This window comes from Manis pentadactyla, chromosome 9, assembly GCF_030020395.1.
Source record: "Manis pentadactyla isolate mManPen7 chromosome 9, mManPen7.hap1, whole genome shotgun sequence".
NCBI classification, from domain to species: domain Eukaryota; kingdom Metazoa; phylum Chordata; class Mammalia; order Pholidota; family Manidae; genus Manis; species Manis pentadactyla.
The window spans coordinates 50,026,490-50,044,750 of record NC_080027.1 but is presented as its reverse complement, the minus strand read 5'-3'; the positions used below and the strand labels follow the sequence as shown (position 1 = coordinate 50,044,750).

Here is an 18,261-nt window from a genome sequence, read left to right as displayed (position 1 = left end):
GCATATTGTCAAGTGGCCACAGAAACTCAAGGGTGAAAATATTCCCTGTCTGGAAGAAATGAAGAAAGTTTTAAAAAATGAAATGTGGTAAAGTGTGAAATAATCATTTGGATACCAAGAAAGAAGAGAACCTAAGATGACAGGAAGATGACATGCATGTTAGAAAAATGGATTTTAGCTGATGATTACTAGTCATTCCTCCGGCTGGTGAAGCTTTTCAGAGTTGAATCCTTTTATTAGGAAAAGAAAAAGAAAGGAAGTAGGAAGTATGGTCTTCCAGGGGAAAGTTGAGGAAAGATGTATTTTTTAGAAATTAAAATTAGGAAGGATTGAGGGTCAATGTGCTGGTGTTGTTTAACCTAATTCTTGGCATTAATGGTACATTTTGGATGTTGGGTTATTAGTCAGTGCTTTGTCACATCCTTTTAAAATCTGATAGCCAATTGGATAAAAGCAGAAATACTAAAATGTGTTTCTTTGTTTCATATTATTCAATTATTTATGAATTTTATTTCTGAAGTTATTTTAAGCTTTAGCCCTTAGACCAATACCTTGAAATCCACATATAGCTAAGTCCAATATAATAAATCTGTTTCTTGATTACTATGATGGAAGTTAAAAAATAAAGTTCTGTCAGAGGAAAACTTGTGGTATGTGCTGTTCTTTGCCATTTATGATGGTTGGAGAGCACTAATATATAAACCATGATCACATGAGAAATTTCTATTAACCTATTGTAATAATAATAAATATTGAGTGTTTAGTGCCAGGCATGGGATTAAGCACTTTAAATACATCATCTCTAATCCTCATAACAACAATGTAAGATTGGTGTCCTTATCCCTGTTTTACTGGGGTCATATGACTCAGGATCATATGGCTATTAAGTGATTGAATCCAGATTTTAAACTCAGGAGTTTTCATCTGTCCAATTCCTAAGCCTATGTTCTTTCACTCCTTTAGGCTGACTCATCTCCAATTTGGAAAATCATGGTATTTCCAATGGCTGACTTTATACTTTGTTCTTTATAAAGTGCTTTAACATACTTTCTCACTTGATCTTGGAATGACCCTTTAGATAGATAGGCCAGCTGTTGATATGTGAGGAAACATAACATTAGAAAGGTATTTTTCTTGCCCTCTAGGAGTGATTTATTATGGATTTCAAAGACTAGCAAAACATGAAATAGGAATCAATGTTTGAAACTCTGGAACTGATCCCTTTCATAATTGAATGTTTATCTCATAGGTCTTTACAGACTTTTCCAGAATAAAATTTTACAGCCATTAAATGACCAGAGTTGGGGTTCTGACACAGGTTTGTGTCTAGTACATGATGGAGTATACAGCCTATGAAAGGAAGTGTGCCAAGCCACTTTGATGCAAAATTCCTTTCTTGCCATCCTAGAATTTTAATTTTATGATAAATAGTTTACACTAAGGCAACACAAAACTGAAAATTAAAATAAATATCTAGTAATTATACATTCCTAAAGGTGAATGTAAAACACAAACAACCCCTATCCTTTAAAAACAACCCTTATAAAGTGATCATCATGAGGGATTGTATTACTAGATAAGAGATGGAAATTGCCCTCCAAATATACTAAGTCTCTCTGTTGCTTGAGAGCTTACTTTCCCACCCCCAAAGAATCTAATTATATTCCATTTAATTTAATCAGTTCCATTCATTCAGTATGTATTAGGCATCTACTAGTGCCAGGCATTTTCTAGGTACATGATTCCCCCAATATCCTTGAGAAGATGATACATATACATGATGAGTGAGAATTTGAGAATATCCCAGTAGATTGTCATCAGACTTTCTGAGATTCCTTCTACTTCTAAGATTCTAAAGTCCATGATGGTCCCAACATTCCTGAAGTAAATACTTCAAAAAGCTAAAAAGCTGAACGTGATGATAAAGTTACTTTCTGGGTCATTGAGAGGAGGGAAGAAGGATGGTCTTGATGCAAGGGAAATAATTCAGATGGTTCTATTTTTAACTAGTCAGATTTTTTTTTAATCACATTTCTAAAATTCCCTTTTGGAAAGCAAGAACCAACCATATAATTTGTTTCCTTATTATTGGGTTAGAATTGATACCTGGTGATTCCATTCAGATGTTTATAAATGTTTTATTGCACTAAAGTATGGTATCTGTCCTCTCCCCTTCACTTCTCTTTGAAATACCTCAAAAACAAACCTTAATTTTCTAGTTCCTTCTCAACACTCCTTTATATTGCTTTTTGAAGTAGGAACGGATTGTAGGAATGTGAGTAGATACGAATAGGATCAACTGTGACTGGGTTTAGCTATTCTGTTAACTTTCTGTAGCTTCCTAAATAATTAAGAAAACTATTTGGTGACTTTGAAGGAGGGGAATAGAAAGTTTGAATGAGAAAGAAGGAAAAGAATAAATATTTTAGAGACAAATTGTGTAAGTTTTGGCAAGGTTTACACCATGAAGGTTATTGGCCATACATCTATACAGCTTTTCTTTCTATGCCCAATCCATAATATTGCATCTGTCCACTTTGACTTTCAGAATGTTCCATGTCTGCAGGATAGAATAGCAGATTTACCTACTTACCTGCTTTATGGCTGTGATTATTGATACACACATCCAAAGGACCACTGACTGTATGCAAAATGAGAACATTAAGATAGGCCAAGACAAGAATTTTTTATAAAACCTCTATTCTGAGGCATCAAGAAATCAGTTGGACATGTATCTATTGTTTTACATAGTGTAGTTTTCTAATCAGTTTTGCATCTACAATAATACATAAATATTTCCTGAACTGTGTAATTTTTCTGACAGTTTTCCTAAAGGTTAAAGGGAAAAATGAGAATTCTGACTTGGTCTTTCTTATAAAATAATATGAGAGTTCTATTTGTGCCTTATGGGTATTTCATTGACTAGCATTGAAACAAATATGTTTTTAAAATCTTAATGGGAGAACAGAGCTCAAATATAGGAAAAGCCAGTCTTTTTTTTTATCGAGGTATTATAGATATAGCCTTTTATGAATGTTTCACATGAAAACCAATGTGGTTACTACATTCACCCATGTTATGAAGTCCCCACCCATACCCAATTGCAGTCACATCAGTGTAGTAAGATGCCACAGATTCACTGTTTGCCTTCTCTGTGCTACACTGTCTTCCCGGTGACCCCCCGTACCATGTGTACTAAACATAATACATACCCCTCAATCCCCTTCTCCCTCCGTCCCCACCTGCCCTCCCACACCCCTCCCTTTTGGTAACCGCTAGTCCCTTCTTGGAGTCTGTGAGTCTGCTGCTGTTTTGTTCCTTCAGTTTTGCTTCATTGTTATACTCCACAAATGAGGGAAATCATTTGGCACTTGTCTTTCTCTGCCTGGCTTATTTCACTGAGCATAATATCCTCCAGCTCCATCCATGTTGTTGCAAATGGTAGAATTTGTTTCTTTCTTATGGCTGAATAGTGTTCCATCGTGTATATGTACCACATCTTCTTTATCCATTCATCTACTGATGGACACTTAGGTTGCTTCCATATCTTGGCTGTTGTAAATAGTGCAGTAATAAACATAGGTGTGCATATGTCTTTTTGAATCTGTGACCTTCATTCTTTGGGTAAATTCCAAGGAGTGGGATTCCTGTGTCAAATGGTATTTCTATTTTTAGTTTTTTGAGGAACCTCCACACTGCTTTCCACAATGGTTGAACTAGCTTACATTCCCACCAGCAATGTAGGAGGATTCCCCTTTCTCCACATCCTCGCCAGCATTTGTTGTTCTTAGTCTTTTTGATGCTGGCCATTCTAACTGGTGTGAGGTGATATCTCATTGTGGTTTTAATTTACTTTTCCCTGATGATTAGTGATTAGGAGCATCTTTTCATGTGCCTGTTGGCCATCTGAATTTCTTCTTTGGAGAATTGTCTCTTCATATCCTCCACCCATTTTTTAATCGGGTTATTTGCTCTTTGGGTGTTGAGGCATCTGAGTACTTTACATATTTTGGATCATAATCCCTTATTGGATATGTCATTTAAAGAAATATTCTCCCATACTGTAGGATGCCTTTTTTGTTCTGTTGATGGTGTCCTTTGCTGTACAGAAACTTTTTTGTTTGATGTAGTCCCAGGTGTTCATTTTTGCTTCTGTTTCCCTTGCCATAAGAGATGTTTTCAGGAAGAAGTTGCTCATGTTTATATCAGGAGATTTTTGCCTATGTTGTTTTCTAAGAGTTTTATGGTTTCATGGCTTATGTTCACGTCTTTGATCCATTTCGAGTTTACTTTTGTGTATGGGGTTAAATGGTAATCCAGTTTCATTCTCTTGCATGTAGCTGTCCAGTTTTGCCAACACCAGTTGTTGAAGAGGCTGTCATTTCCCCAATGTATGTCCATGGCTCCTGTATCGTATATTAATTGACCACATATGCTTGGGTTTATATCTGGGCTCTCTAGTCTGTTCCATTGGTCTATTGTTCTATTCTTGTGCCGGTACCAAATTATCTTGATTACTGTGGCTTTGGAGTAGAGCTTGAAGTTGGGGAGCGTAATCCCCAGCTTTATTCTTCCTTCTTAGGATTACCTTGGCGAATTGGGCTCTTTTGTAGTTCCATATGAATTTTAGAATGATTTGCTCTAGTTCATTGAAGAATGCTGTTGGTATTTTGACAGGAAATGCATTGAATCTGTAGATTGCTTTAGGCAGGATGGCCATTTTAACAATATTAATTCTTCCTATGCATGAGCACAGGATGTGTTTCTATTTATTGGTATCTTCTTTAATTTCTTTCATGAATGTCTTGTAGTTTTCAGAGTATAGGTCTTTCACTTCCTTTGTTAGGTTTATTGCTAGGTATTTTATTATTTTTGATGCAATTGTGGATGGAATTGTTTTCCTAATTTCTCTTTCTGCTAGCTCTTCATTTGTGTATAGGAATGCAACAGATTCTATGTAATTCAACTTTGCTGAATTCAGATATTTGATCTAGTAGTTTTGGAGTGGATTCTTTAGGGTTTTTATGTACAATATCATGTCATCTGCAAACAGTGAGTGTTTAACTTCTTCCTTACCAATCTGGATGCCTTTTATTTCTTTGTGTTGTCTAATTGCTGTGGCGAGGACCTCCAGAACTATGTTGAATTAAAGTGGTGAGAGTGGGCATCCTTGTCTTGTTCCTGACCTTAACGGAAAGGCTTTCAGCTTCTTGCTGTTAAGTATGATGTTGGCTGTGGGTTTGTCATATATGGCCTTTATTATGTTGAGGTACTTGCCCTCTATAACCGTTTTGCTGAGTTTTTTTCATGAATGGATGTTAAATTTTGTCAAATGCTTTTTTGCCATCTATGGAGATGATCATGTGATTTTTGTCAATGTGGTGGACGATGATGGATTTTCTAATATTAAACCATCCTTGCATCTCTGGAATAAATCCTACTTGAATCATGGTGGGTGATCTTTTTGATATATTTTTGAATTTAGTTTCCTAATATTTTTTTGACTATTTTTGCATCTATGTTCATCAGGGATATTGGTCTATAATTTTCCTTTTTTGTGGTGTCTTTGCCTGGTTTTGGTATTAGAGTGATCCTGGCCTCATAGAATGAATTTGGAAGTATTCCCTCTTCTTCTACTTTTTGGAAAACTTTAAGAAGGGATGGATATTAGGTCTTCCCTAAATGTTTGATAAAATTCAGTGGTGAAGCCATCTGGTACAGGGGTTTTGTTCTTAAATAGTTTTTTGATTACCGATTCAATTTCATTGCTGGTAATTGGTCTGTTCAGATTTTCTGTTTCTTTCTGGGTCAACCTTGGAAGGTTGTATTTTTTTAGAAAGTTGTCCATTTCTTCTAGTTTATCCAGTTTGTTAGCATATCATTTTTCATAGTATTCTCTAATAATTCTTTGAATTTCTGTGGTGTCCATAGTGATTTTTCCATTCTCATTTTTTATTCTGTTTATGTGTGTAGACTCTCTTCTTTTCTTGATAAGTCTGACTTTGGATTTATCTACTTTGTTAATTTTCTTGAAGAACAAGGTCCCTCTTTCATTGATTCTTTCTCTTGTTTTATTCTTCTGCTTTGTGTTTATTTCTGCCCTAATCTTTAATTATGTCCCTCCTTCTACTGACTTTGGGTCTCATTTGTTCTTCTTTCCTAGTTTCATTAATTGTGAGGTTAGGCTATTCATATGGGATTGTTCTTCTTTCCTAAGGTAGGCCTGTATTGCAATATACTTCCCTCTTAGCATGGCCTTCTCTGCGTCCCACAGATTTTTGCAGTGTTGAAGTATTACTGTCATTTTTTCTCCATATATTGTTTGATCTCTGTTTTTATTTGGTCATTGATCCATTGGTTATTTAGGAGCAAGTTGTGAAGCCTCCATGTGTTTGTGGGATGTTTTATTTTCTTTGCATAATTTATTTCTAGTTTCATACTTTGGTGATCTTAGAGGCTAGTTGGTACAATTTCAATCTTTTTTAATATTCTGAGGCTCTTTTTGTGGCCTAGTGTATGATCTATTCTTGAAAATGTTCCATGTGCGCTTGAGAAGAATGTGTATTCTGTTGCTTTTGGGTGTAGAGTTCTGTAGATGTCTATTAGGGCCATCTGTTCTAATGTGTTGTTCAGTGCCTCTGTCTCCTTATTTATTTTCTGTCTGGTGGATCTGTCCTTTGGAGTGAGTGGAGTGTTGAAGTCTCCTAGAATTAATGCATTGCATTCTATTTCCCCTTTTAATTCCGTTAATATTTGTTTCACATATATAGGTGCTCCTGTGTTGGGCTCATAGATACTTATAATGGTTATATCTTTGTGTTGGATTGACCCCTTTATCATTATGTAACATCTTTCTTTGTCTCTTGTGACTTTCTTTGTTTTGAAGTCTATTTTGTCTCATACAAGTACTGCAACTCCTGCTTTTTTTCTCCCTATTGTTTGCATGCTATATCTTTTGAAATCCCTTCACTTTTAGTCTGTGTATGTCTTTGGTTTTGAAGTGATTCTCTTGGAGGCAACATAAGATTGGTCTTATTTTTTTATCCATTCAGTGACTCTCTGTCTTTGGATTGGTGCATTCAGACCATTTACCTTTAGGGTGATTATTGATAGGTATGTACTTATTTCCATTGCAGGCTTTAGATTCGTGGTTACCAAAGATTCAAGGTTAACTTCCTTACTATCTAAGAGTCTAACTTAACTCACTTAATATGCTGTTACAAGCACAATCTAAAAGTTCATTTTTTCTCCTCCTTTTTCTTCCTCCTCCATTCTTTATATATTAAGTCTCATATTCTGTACTCTTTGTCTATCCCTTGACTTTCTTTGGGGGTAGTTGATTTAATTTTGCAATTACTTAGTAATTAATTGTTCTACTTTCTGTACTGTGGTTTGATTACCCCTGGAGACAGCTGTTTAGCTTTCAGAACACTTCCTTCTATAGCAGTTCCTATTAAATGATAATCTTGCTGGCTAGAATATTCTTGGTTCCAGGTCCTTCTGCCTCATTGCATTCAATATATAATGCTACTTCCTTTTGGCCTGTAAAGTTTCTGCTGAGAAGTCTGATGATAGCCTTATGGGTCTTCCTTTGTATGTGATCTTTTTTCTCTCTCTGACTACTTTTAATAGTCTGTCCTTATCCTTGATCTTTGCCATTTTAATTATTATATGTCTTGGTGTTGTCTTCCTTGGGTCCCTTGTGTTGGGAGATCTGTGCACCTACATGGCCTGAGAGACTATCTCCTTCCCCAGATTAGGCAAGTTTTCTGTAATTACCTTCTCAAAGACACTTCCTATCCCTTTTTCTCGCTCTTCTTCTTCTGGTACCCCTATGATACAAATGTTGTTCCATTTGGATCAGTCACACAGTTCTCTCAATATTCTTTCATTCTTAGAGATCCTTTTTTCTCTCTGTGCTTCAGCTTCTTTGTATTCCTCTTCTCTAATTTCTATTTCATTGATCATCTCCTCCACCATATCTAATCTGCTTTTGAAACCTTCCATTGTATGTTTTGTTTCGATGCTGTGTTCTGTAATGATTGTATCTCCGACTGGTATTCATTCCTGAGTTCTTGAATATTTTTCTGTACCTCCATGAGCATGTTTATGATTTTTATTTTTAAATCTCTTTCAGGAACATTTGTGAGATCAGTTTCATTTGACTTTGTCTGGTGTATTAATAATTTTGCTTTGAACCAGGTTCCTCGTATGTGGCACCCAGTCTCTGGATCTGCTCAGCCCCTGGAGCAGTGTCGGTGGTCATGGGGGAATGGTGTTGGTGCCTGGGGGGAGGAAAGAGCTGTTTCCTACTTCCCAGCTGCTATGCCCGTCTCCACTGCTAGAACCAGTGGGCCAAACATGCAGGTGTAAGCCTCTGTGCTTTGAGTTTGTAGCTGATGTAGGCAGGGCTTCCCTTTTGCTGGTGTGATGCCAGGGCAGGGGCTGCCAGTTTGCTAGCCAGGTGCAGGCTGGCCGGGAGGAAGGCACAGCATGCTGCATATCATGGTGGAGGGCCTTGGAGCTGCGTAGCCAGCCAGGGGGCTGGAGCGTTTGAAGATCATGAAAGTTCCCAACTTGCTGGGCAGAGTGCACCCAGACAATTTTGTCTACCTGTCCTTTCTCCTGAGCAGTAAGCTCTGTGCAATCCATGCCCCTTTAGCAGCCCTCTTGCTGTTAGGAAGTCTCTCAGACTGCCTGCCTTTCTTTTGTCCCAGAGCATCCAGGTATGGATCCGTTTTACATAAGCAGCTGGAATCTCAGTCTCTCCAGGTATTCTGTCTGTCTTAGCTTTCCAATCCCCCTAATCACCAAAGCACCATGCAATGTAGGTTTCTGCTCCCATAGCAGATCTCCAGAGCTAGATGTTCAGCACTCTCAGGCCTTCACTCCCTACCCGCTCCATTTCTCTTCCTCCAGCCGGTGAGCTGAGGTTGGGGAAGGTCTTGGGTCCCGCCGAGTCACAGCTTTAGTACATTACCCTGTTCTGTGAAGTCAGTTCTTTTCTCCAGGTGTATGCCATCTGGTACAGCCTTCTTTCCTGTTGCACTTTCAGGATTAGTTGTAGTAATTATATTTCTGTATTATATACGGTTTTAGGAGTTGTCCTCTGTCTCCCCTCTCACGCCACCATCTTTAATCCCCTCTCCAGGAATAGCATTCTAAATCACCTAAGTTCTATACCCTTTACATTTATTAATAGTTACAAATATTTATATATAGCTGATAGTTAATTTCACTGCCAGGTTACTTTAATATGCATAGATGATATATTTAGTCTTTGCCAACTATGAATAAAGGAATTTTTTGTCACTGCTATTATTATAGGAAGTAAAATATTGTGATCATCTTTCATCTTAAAAAGTTTAACATAACTGTTTTAGATTATTATGATTAACTTAGGCCCCCAGCTCTAAGCATAAAACTCAAACTCCTTCCCCCAACCTATCTGATTTATTTATTCATTTTTAAGTCAGGTTTATTGTGACATAATTTACACATAGTAAAATTTACTTTTCTATATATATATAGTTCTATGGGTTTTTACAAATAAAGTATAAGTTATACAACCACCACCAGCATAATAAGGACATAGAACATTTCTACATCCCCCCCAAAAATTTCCTTACTGCTCCCTATTGTCACATCTTCCCACTATCTCACATTCTTACAATTATCTATTTTTTTCCTCTGTAGTTTTTGGCTTTTCTGTAATGCCATTGTATAGTTTTTTTATTTTGGTTTCTTTCACTTAGCATAATGCATTTCAGATTCACCCATGTCACTGCATATATCACTTGTTTATTCCTTTTTATTGTTCAGTAGTATTCCATTGTGTGGATGTACCAAAGTTGTATTTATCTGCTGACCAATTATTTTGGCAATTATGAATAAAACCACCCTAAACATCTGTACCAATCTTTACGTGAGCATAAATTTTCACTTCTCTTGGGTAAATATTTAAGAGTAGGGCACAGAGATATCTGGTACCAAAATGTTAACTTTGTAAGAAACTGCCAGGCTGTTTTCCCAATGTTTATACCATTTTGCTTTCCCACCAGCAATATATGAAAGTGCCATTTGTTCTACATCTTCACCAGTACTTGATATCCTCAGCAGGTTTGTTTGATTTATTTTGTTTTTAGCCATTTTGATAGATGTGCAGTGGTGTCTTATTAATGGTTTTAATTTGCATGTCAGCAGGTAAGCATGAGTATAGGTCTCTCTGCTCTCTTGGTACTTGTGAAAAGAATATTTGTCTTAGAATATGAAACTTCCATCTAGAATCATGAATTAGAGCAGTGGTTCTCAACGGACAACCCCGCCGTGCACCCCAACCCCACCCCCAGAAATTTGGCATTGTCTGGAGACATTTTTGGTTGTCACAACCAGAGAGGGTGTACTACTGGCATCTAGAAGGTAGAAGCCAGGGATGCTTTGAAACATCTTGCTTTGTGCAAGACACTGTCTCCCTGCAACACAAAAGAATTACCTAGCCCAGAATGTTAATAATCCTGGGGCTGAGAAATCCTGGATTAGGGCTGCCAGCCCACTGGATATTAGTAATACATCAAATTTCTTTGTATTAAGGATAAAACTTTAATTCAGTTGGGTGATCATTGAAAGGCCTGTAAGGATGGGAAATTGACAATATTTTATTCCATCAATGTTGTTTTCACAGCCAGGCAACTCTATAAAAAGTCCAGTTATATTTTGTCAGTATTCAACTACTTGGTCCAGTGATAGTATTGGTTTCATCTGTATTGAAAGGGTTGGTGTAACTTGCTATCCCACACTGCTCTAATATAATTGGTGCACAGTAAACAATTATTAAATACTAAATTAATATCAAAAACTTGGTAACTTTTAAGAAGGTCGCATTAATTTTCATTCATTGTTGAGGCTAGTGTGTAGGAAGCAGTTTTTTTCCCAACATGACTATTGCCCACTTTGAATTTCCAGTAGGTTTTGGGGCTTGTTGTTTGGTTTTGTTTGTTTTGCTTTTATGTGAAGTGCTTCCTCAGCCTTGTTCTCTGTAAGCCCTAGGCATATTCTCATTTAGCTCGCCAAAGAAAAAGAAAAATTCGTTTCCAGACCAGATGGTTTATGTGTCTTTTTTTTCAAATCTGAGAAAATCATTGTACTTACCATTGCTATCATACACTCTTAGAGCAGGATTACAGAGTCCTTTTCTTCAAAATCATTATCCAACTTCAAAATTCCCTCTAAACGATAATACATTTTGCCAGCTTTTCTTGGGCAGCTCATTTTGGTTGTCTTGGATAAAAGTTTTACCACATTCCCCATAAATGTTTAGTTGTCTAAATCCCTGGTCATTACTTTATATTTGCATTTCTCAGCAGTCAAAGATGAAAATTTGGCAGCTTCTTTGTTCTATTGGAAAATAACGGATTTCCTTGTTTCAACAAGGAGATTCAACCACAAAATTGGACTATGGTTTTTAATGAGCTCAGTAATCTTCAAGGGACTTGTCCAAATGCATTTGGACTTATAAGTAAGAGCAGATGTTTCATAGAGTATGCAGATTTCAATGAGCCTTAAACTTCCCCTCATTTCTGCTGTCTTCCAAAAGTCATTAATGTGACCAAGTTGGGTGTAAAGTGGCGAAAACGGGCCTTTATTTTACTACACTATCCATTAGAGGGCAGCAGTGTACAGACACAGCAGACAGAAAACCAAATTCTAAATTTTTGGATGTGAGCCTTTTTTTAATCTTATGAATGCGATTGAATATATTATAATTTAATAACCTTAACTATTATATGAATTTTTATATAGAAGATCTGTGCAATTACAGGATAGCCTTAACTTTGAACTTTGTTTTAAAACAATTTTTTTAAATGCTTGTTACTCTGAATTGTGTGTGAATTTGGTTTACAATATTTCAAATTGCTTATGAGAAGGAAAACACTATTAATGACTAATGAAAATATCTTTAATAAGTGATTTCTATTTAAACCCTTATTGAATACTATTATTATTGTTAAAATACAAGTAGCTGGTGATATGGTGGGAATCTTGGGAGAAAAAGATGGTTTAATTTTAGAGGCATGGTATCATGCCATAGAATATGTAATGAATAAATTTTTTCAAATGAATGAAACTTAAGAAAACAGCTTATACATTTATTCTGGGGATATGTGTGTGTGGTTTATTCAAGTTTCCTATAACAACTCATATCCTCATAAGAACCTTATGAGGTAGGCACTGTAGTATTATCTTCATTACAGATTCAGAAACTAACACACAGGTGGTAAGTGAATTGACACTGTACCACGTCACATGACCAGTAAATGGCCAGGTGGAGATTTGACCCTGCAGTCTGCCATCAGAGACCATGAACTAAAAATACTTTGTTGTACTACCTCTCTCATGAACCGTCTAACCTTTTGCTCTGAATTGTAGAGAGCAAACCTGTCTCTCATGTTTTCACATGTAGTCCTGTTCCTGGCCCTTCTATTCCATTAGCCCTTTGAAGCTTCCACTAATGCCAGTCACCATACTACATTAATTATTAGAGTTTTACGTAAGTTTTTATATCTAGAAAGGTTGACTTCTCCACTTTTCTTCAGCATTGCCTTGGCTATTTTTGGATCTTTGTTCTTTCTTGTAAAGTTTAGGATGAACTTGTTAACATTCCAAGACTTTGACTAGAAGCAATAGGTGTATCCTTATTTTTCTAAACCACCTTAAGTAATTTTTAGAACGAGATAGAAAACATAGTAAGAGAAACAGATGAAATGTAACCAGAAAATATTTCTTCTCTACTTCCATTTTTTTCATGTTTTAAAGTTTGTCACAATGAATATTACTTACATCATGGAAAACATATGTATTTTAATTTTTATTATAGAGGAAATAAATAGAAATAGAATCAGAAGTAGTGAAGAATGTACTTTAAATGACTGTGATTCAGACCTCAAAATCTACATGAATTACCTCCCTAGCCTGAAAAAATTTTCTGCCCAATAGGTTTTTAAAAATTAGTATTTATAACTTTTGAGAAGACTAGATATCTTAGATATTGTGCCTTAAAAAGCAGGGAACAACAAACATACTACTTCTTGAAAAGGGCAGTTTCAGAAACTACAAACCAGTTTTGTTGGTGTTAATCCAGGCATAATTTTAAACAGTTTTTTCAACATATAGTTTAGGAAGTGGTGATCATAAAGACTTGGCATAAGATTTATTTTTCCCTGCTTTTGCTAGTGATAAAAGGGGATGATTAAAGTGTGTATGAGGGCTATTTTGACAAGAAAAAGTTTTACATCTGATTTCACCTTCTCAGGAAATTTGTAAGAGAAGCATAACTATACACCCTAGGCAAAGTTACTTATCCAGCTCCACATAATGAAGGTAGCAAACCAGAGAAGCCAAGCCTTTACATGCGTAAAATGTGTTATTTCCGTTGTATTGCTGAGATATGCTACCTGTACCATCTACCATGGCCCAGTTTTTCCTTTATCTGAGTCTGGGCCAAATAACAAAAGGAATTGTGGAGGGCAACTCTAGTATATTAGGACAGTTGGCTGTTTTAACTGTCCAGAGAATATAAAAGGTAGTATTGAGCTTAATGTACAATATAAATAATATAGGTTCAGTCGGTAAAGGAATTTTCTGGTTGCAAAGGTAATGAATACTAGAATTCGTCTAATATTGTAAAGCAGCCTTACCTAGAGAACTTTATTAAAAGTATAGAGTCTACTCTGCCTGCGTTATTTGAAATATAATCCTACTTAACTAGGTAGCTGGATAAAAATCCATGCCAGCCGTAAGGGTCTATTAAAATATTAGCTGACATATTTAATTCAATTACTGCCATCCTAATATGTGTTATACATTGTGTCCCACTCAATTAGGATACAGTAGGAAGCAGTTTAGGTACCTGCTATGTGCCAGGCAGCTTTGAGATGCAGTAGGTATATAGTAGGGGACAAAAAATGTTTTTTTTCATTAGCTGAAATGACTACCCCCAAGGAGCTTCATTTTAATGAGAGAAAGATAGACAATAAAAAGTTAAATAAAATTTATAGTATGGGAGATGATAAGTACTAAAGAGGAAAATAATCATAAGGCAGATAGGAAATATAATGGAAGGTATAATTTTACATAGAGTGGCTAACAAAGGTGGCATTTGAACAAAGAAATGCAGGAAGGGAGAAAGGATACTGTTCAAATTGGTGGTAGGATAGGCATTCCAGGCAGAGAGAGCAGTTAAGTGCAAAGGCCATGAAACAGGAACAAAAAAGCCTATGTGGCTGCTGCAGAATGAAGGAAGGGAAAGTAGTGGGACATGGTCATATAGAAAAGCCAGATCTTGTGGGGCCTTGTAAATTATTTTAGGAACTTTGAATTTTACTCTGTGTGAGATAAAGAGCTATTTAAATGAACAGAGTAGCTAGGCAATGATTTGACATACTTTTTACTAGATCACCCTGTCTGCACTATTATGAATAGAGTGAGGATGGGACCAAGAATGGAAGCAGGAAGACCAGTTAGGAAGCTGTTGTTCAGTGGTAATGTGAGAGATGTTGGCTTGAACTAAGGTGTTACTGAAAAGTGGTTAATTTATAAACATATTTTAAAGGCAGAGTCCAAAAGCTTTGCAGAGGAATGGACAATTGAGTGTTAGAGAAAGGCATTAAAGATGACTCTAAGCCTTTCACCTTAGTGACTGGAAAATAGATATGCCATTTACTGAAGTGAGGAACACTGTAGAAAGCTGATTGGAGGATTTGAAGATTAAGTACTCCATTTTGGACATTATTTAAGATGTTATTTTAAATCCAAATGGAAATACTATGTGTTGGCAGTTTAATATATGGGCATAGAATTCAGACGAAAGCTCAATAGGAGATAAAAATTGTGAATCATTGGTGTTTTTATGGTTTAAAGACATGAGACTGAAAATAATGACCAAGGAAGTAAATATAAATAGAAAAGAGGCCCAAAGTCTGAGCCCTGGGGTATTCACATAGTTAAGTGATTAGAGGAGATGGCAAATAGAGTTGTAGCAGAGAGACCTAGAAACTGAGTAAAGAAAATATTCATAGAAGAGGAAGAAGAGTAATCAGCTGTATCAGATGCTGCTGATAGAGCATGTAAGAAGTAAGATTCTGGTGCTATGTTATAATATGTATCTGTATGTACAATCACTCATCTGTCTGATTTCAGTTTGTGCCCTTCCAGCTCCCATTCACCACTAACTGACAATATGCCATAGTTATTTTAACTTTAAACTAATTTTACCTGTTTGATGTTGCAGGAGAATCCAAACTCTCATATGGCATTCCAGAAAGTTCCACGCCCAACAGAAGGATCCCACTTGCGTGTTCATATTCTTCCTTTCCCAAAGATAAATGAAACCCGGGTACAGGAATTAATACAGGAAAATCTTTCTAAGAACCAGAATGTACCTCCTGCTTCACGAGTAGAAAAGAAATGTGTTGTGCCAGCAGGCCCACCTGTTGGTATGTATTTATCTTGTTTGTTTTAAAAGTAAACATTTTATCAAGATAATGGCATGGAATGTACAGCTTGACGAATTTTCACAAATTGAACAAACTCATGTACCCAGAATAAGAGCATAATCTACACCCAAGAACAACACCCTGAAATTTACTACCTCTCACAAAGGGTAACTGTTAACCTGCTATCACTAAGAATCTTTTCTTTTTAAAAAACACCTATATTGAGATAAAGTATAAATAGAAAACTTACATACTGTATAGTTCACCCATTTAAAGTGTACAATTCAGTGCCTTTTAGTGTATGCACAGAATTGTACAACCATTTTCACTATCAATTTCAGGACATTTCATTAACTCAAATAGAAATACCCATACCCATTAGCTGTCACTCCCATTTTCCTTCAAAACCACTCCTTCCCTAGGTTTAGGCAGTAATCTACTTTCTGTCTTTGTAGAGTTGCCTATTCTGGACATTCCATATAAATGAAATTATATAATATGTGATCTTTTGTGACTGGATTCTTTCATTTAGCATCTTTTCAAGGTTCACCCATGTAGCATGTATCAGAACTCCATTGCTTTTATGGCTGGATAATATTCCATCATATAGAGATTATATATATATATATATATATATATATATATATATATATATATATATACATATATATATATATATTCATATTTTCTTATCTATTCATGAGTTGATGAATATTTGGATTTTTGTCTTCTTTGGGCTACTATTAATAATGCTTTTAAGAGTACTCGTGTAAATTTGTGTGTGGACATATGTTTCAGATTCTATCAGATATGTAACCTAGCTGTGGTACTGTTGGGTCATACAGTCTAAGTCTGTGTTTAATGTCTCAAGGAGCTACCAGACTGTTTTCCAAAGCAGCTACACCATTTTATAGTCCCATCAGCAACGTATGGGTTTTGTGATCTCTCCACATCTACCAGTGGTATATGTAGATCATGTGCTTATTGGGAATGTTTATCTTCTCTGGAGAAATGTCTATTCAGATGCTTTGCCCATTTTTAAACTGACTTATTTGTCTTTTATTATTAAGTCATTTGAGTTCTCTATATATTCTGTGTGCAAGTCCCATATCAGATATATAGTTTGCAAATATTTTTTCCATTCTATTAGTTGTCATTCTTTGCTGATTTTTATCTCTTCTTTTTCTCCAGCTACTGAGGGAAAGGTGTTAAATATCCTACGATAATAGTAGAATTGCCTATTTCCTATCTATAGTTCTATCAGTTTTTTCTTTATATATTTCATAGTTGATTTATGGACTACAAATATACTTATAAATATTATAGCATCCTGGTGATTGATCCTTTATCATTATGAAATGCCCCTCTTTGTCTCTAACAATATTTCTTGCCTTAAAGTGTACTTTGATGTTTATTATAGCTATACCAGCTTTCCTTTGTTTAGTGTTTGTCCTTTTATTTTCAAACTTTTGGGGTCCTTATATTTAAGGTATGCCTCTTGTAAACAGAATGTGGAGATGGGATTTTAATCAGTTTATCTTAGTATATTACTTGTATTTAGCTCATCTATATAATTACTGATATAGTAATGTCTTTAATATAATTTACTATATTTTTTTCTATTTGACCCTCCTGTTTTACATTTTCCCTCTTTCTTGCCTTCTTTTAAACTCATAAACTATTTTTCTTATTCCATAACGTATCTATTAACTTGTTTATATATTCATTTATTATTCTTTTAGAGGATTACTTAGGGACTATAACACATACTAACTTTTGACAGGTCAGCTTTCATCAGAACCATTGCTGGTCAACCTAGCCATTTACCAGAATAAAGCCCAGACTCTCAGCCTCTTGTCTGCACCCAAAATTGGCAAATCTCCTAGGGAATAAATGGATGTGTGTGTTAGTTTACCTCTCCAGTCTTTTCCCTTATCTGGAATTTTAGCTCTTTTAATCCTTGTGCTTCTGTAGCTCTCATATATTTAAGTAGATAGTTTTTGCATTTTATATGACTCTTATAATTGTCCCTGGTAAGAGTTTTAATCTGCTGCAAACTGTTCCATCACACCTGGGAGTGTAATTTTATTATTAATGAATAATAATATATTATTTATGTAGTAATGTTAATGATTTATGTATTATTTACATTTATATTATACTAATATAGTAATTTGGTATTAGTCATTACTTACTTAGTAGTGTTAATTTGCCATTTTTTTCCTAAGAATTAACTACGTTTACTTAAGTATTGATTATACTTTCACATAGAGAAGAGGACAGAGAAAGTATATACATTAAGTAGTTATTTTTTGAAGTATTGGATCATGTAATTTTAATATTCATAAGCTAGCTGAATGATTTTTTTAAATACCCATATGAACAGATCAAGAGTTTGCTTAAAATTTAATTTACTTGAATTGTAGCCTTAATTATCTTAATTATTTTAATTATCTCCCTATAATCACTATACTGTTTTCATTTTCAATCTACAGCAAATTCTTTCTTTAGGTACATGCAGAATGTCTCCCTGTAATCAATGAGAGGTACATATGACTCAGTATTTGGCCCTGCATGTATTTCGTGTAAAACCAGAATAAATGAATGAATGAATGAATGAATGAATGAATGCAGGGACCTTTGTCCAACTTTCTGGTTCATTTGGTTTAATCAGAGTCAGGATTTCCCTTGTGCTAAAATTAAAAGATATGAATATTTCATTTTACATGATGCCTATTTAATATGAGTGTAGAATTACTCTCACTTTAAG

At 35.4% G+C, this 18,261-nt stretch overlaps 1 protein-coding gene across 3 annotated transcripts in view; it reads left to right on the top strand.

The window, feature by feature from the left end:
- The window catches only part of SBF2 (SET binding factor 2), a 558,284-nt gene that overhangs the window by 343,320 nt on the left and 196,703 nt on the right, over window positions 1-18,261 (top strand). For all 3 annotated transcript variants that reach the window (XM_057507357.1, XM_057507356.1, XM_057507359.1), the window contains one exon: window positions 15,287-15,491. In XM_057507357.1, coding sequence (XP_057363340.1) covers window positions 15,287-15,491 — 205 coding nt within the window. The remainder of the gene's footprint in view (window positions 1-15,286; window positions 15,492-18,261) is intronic.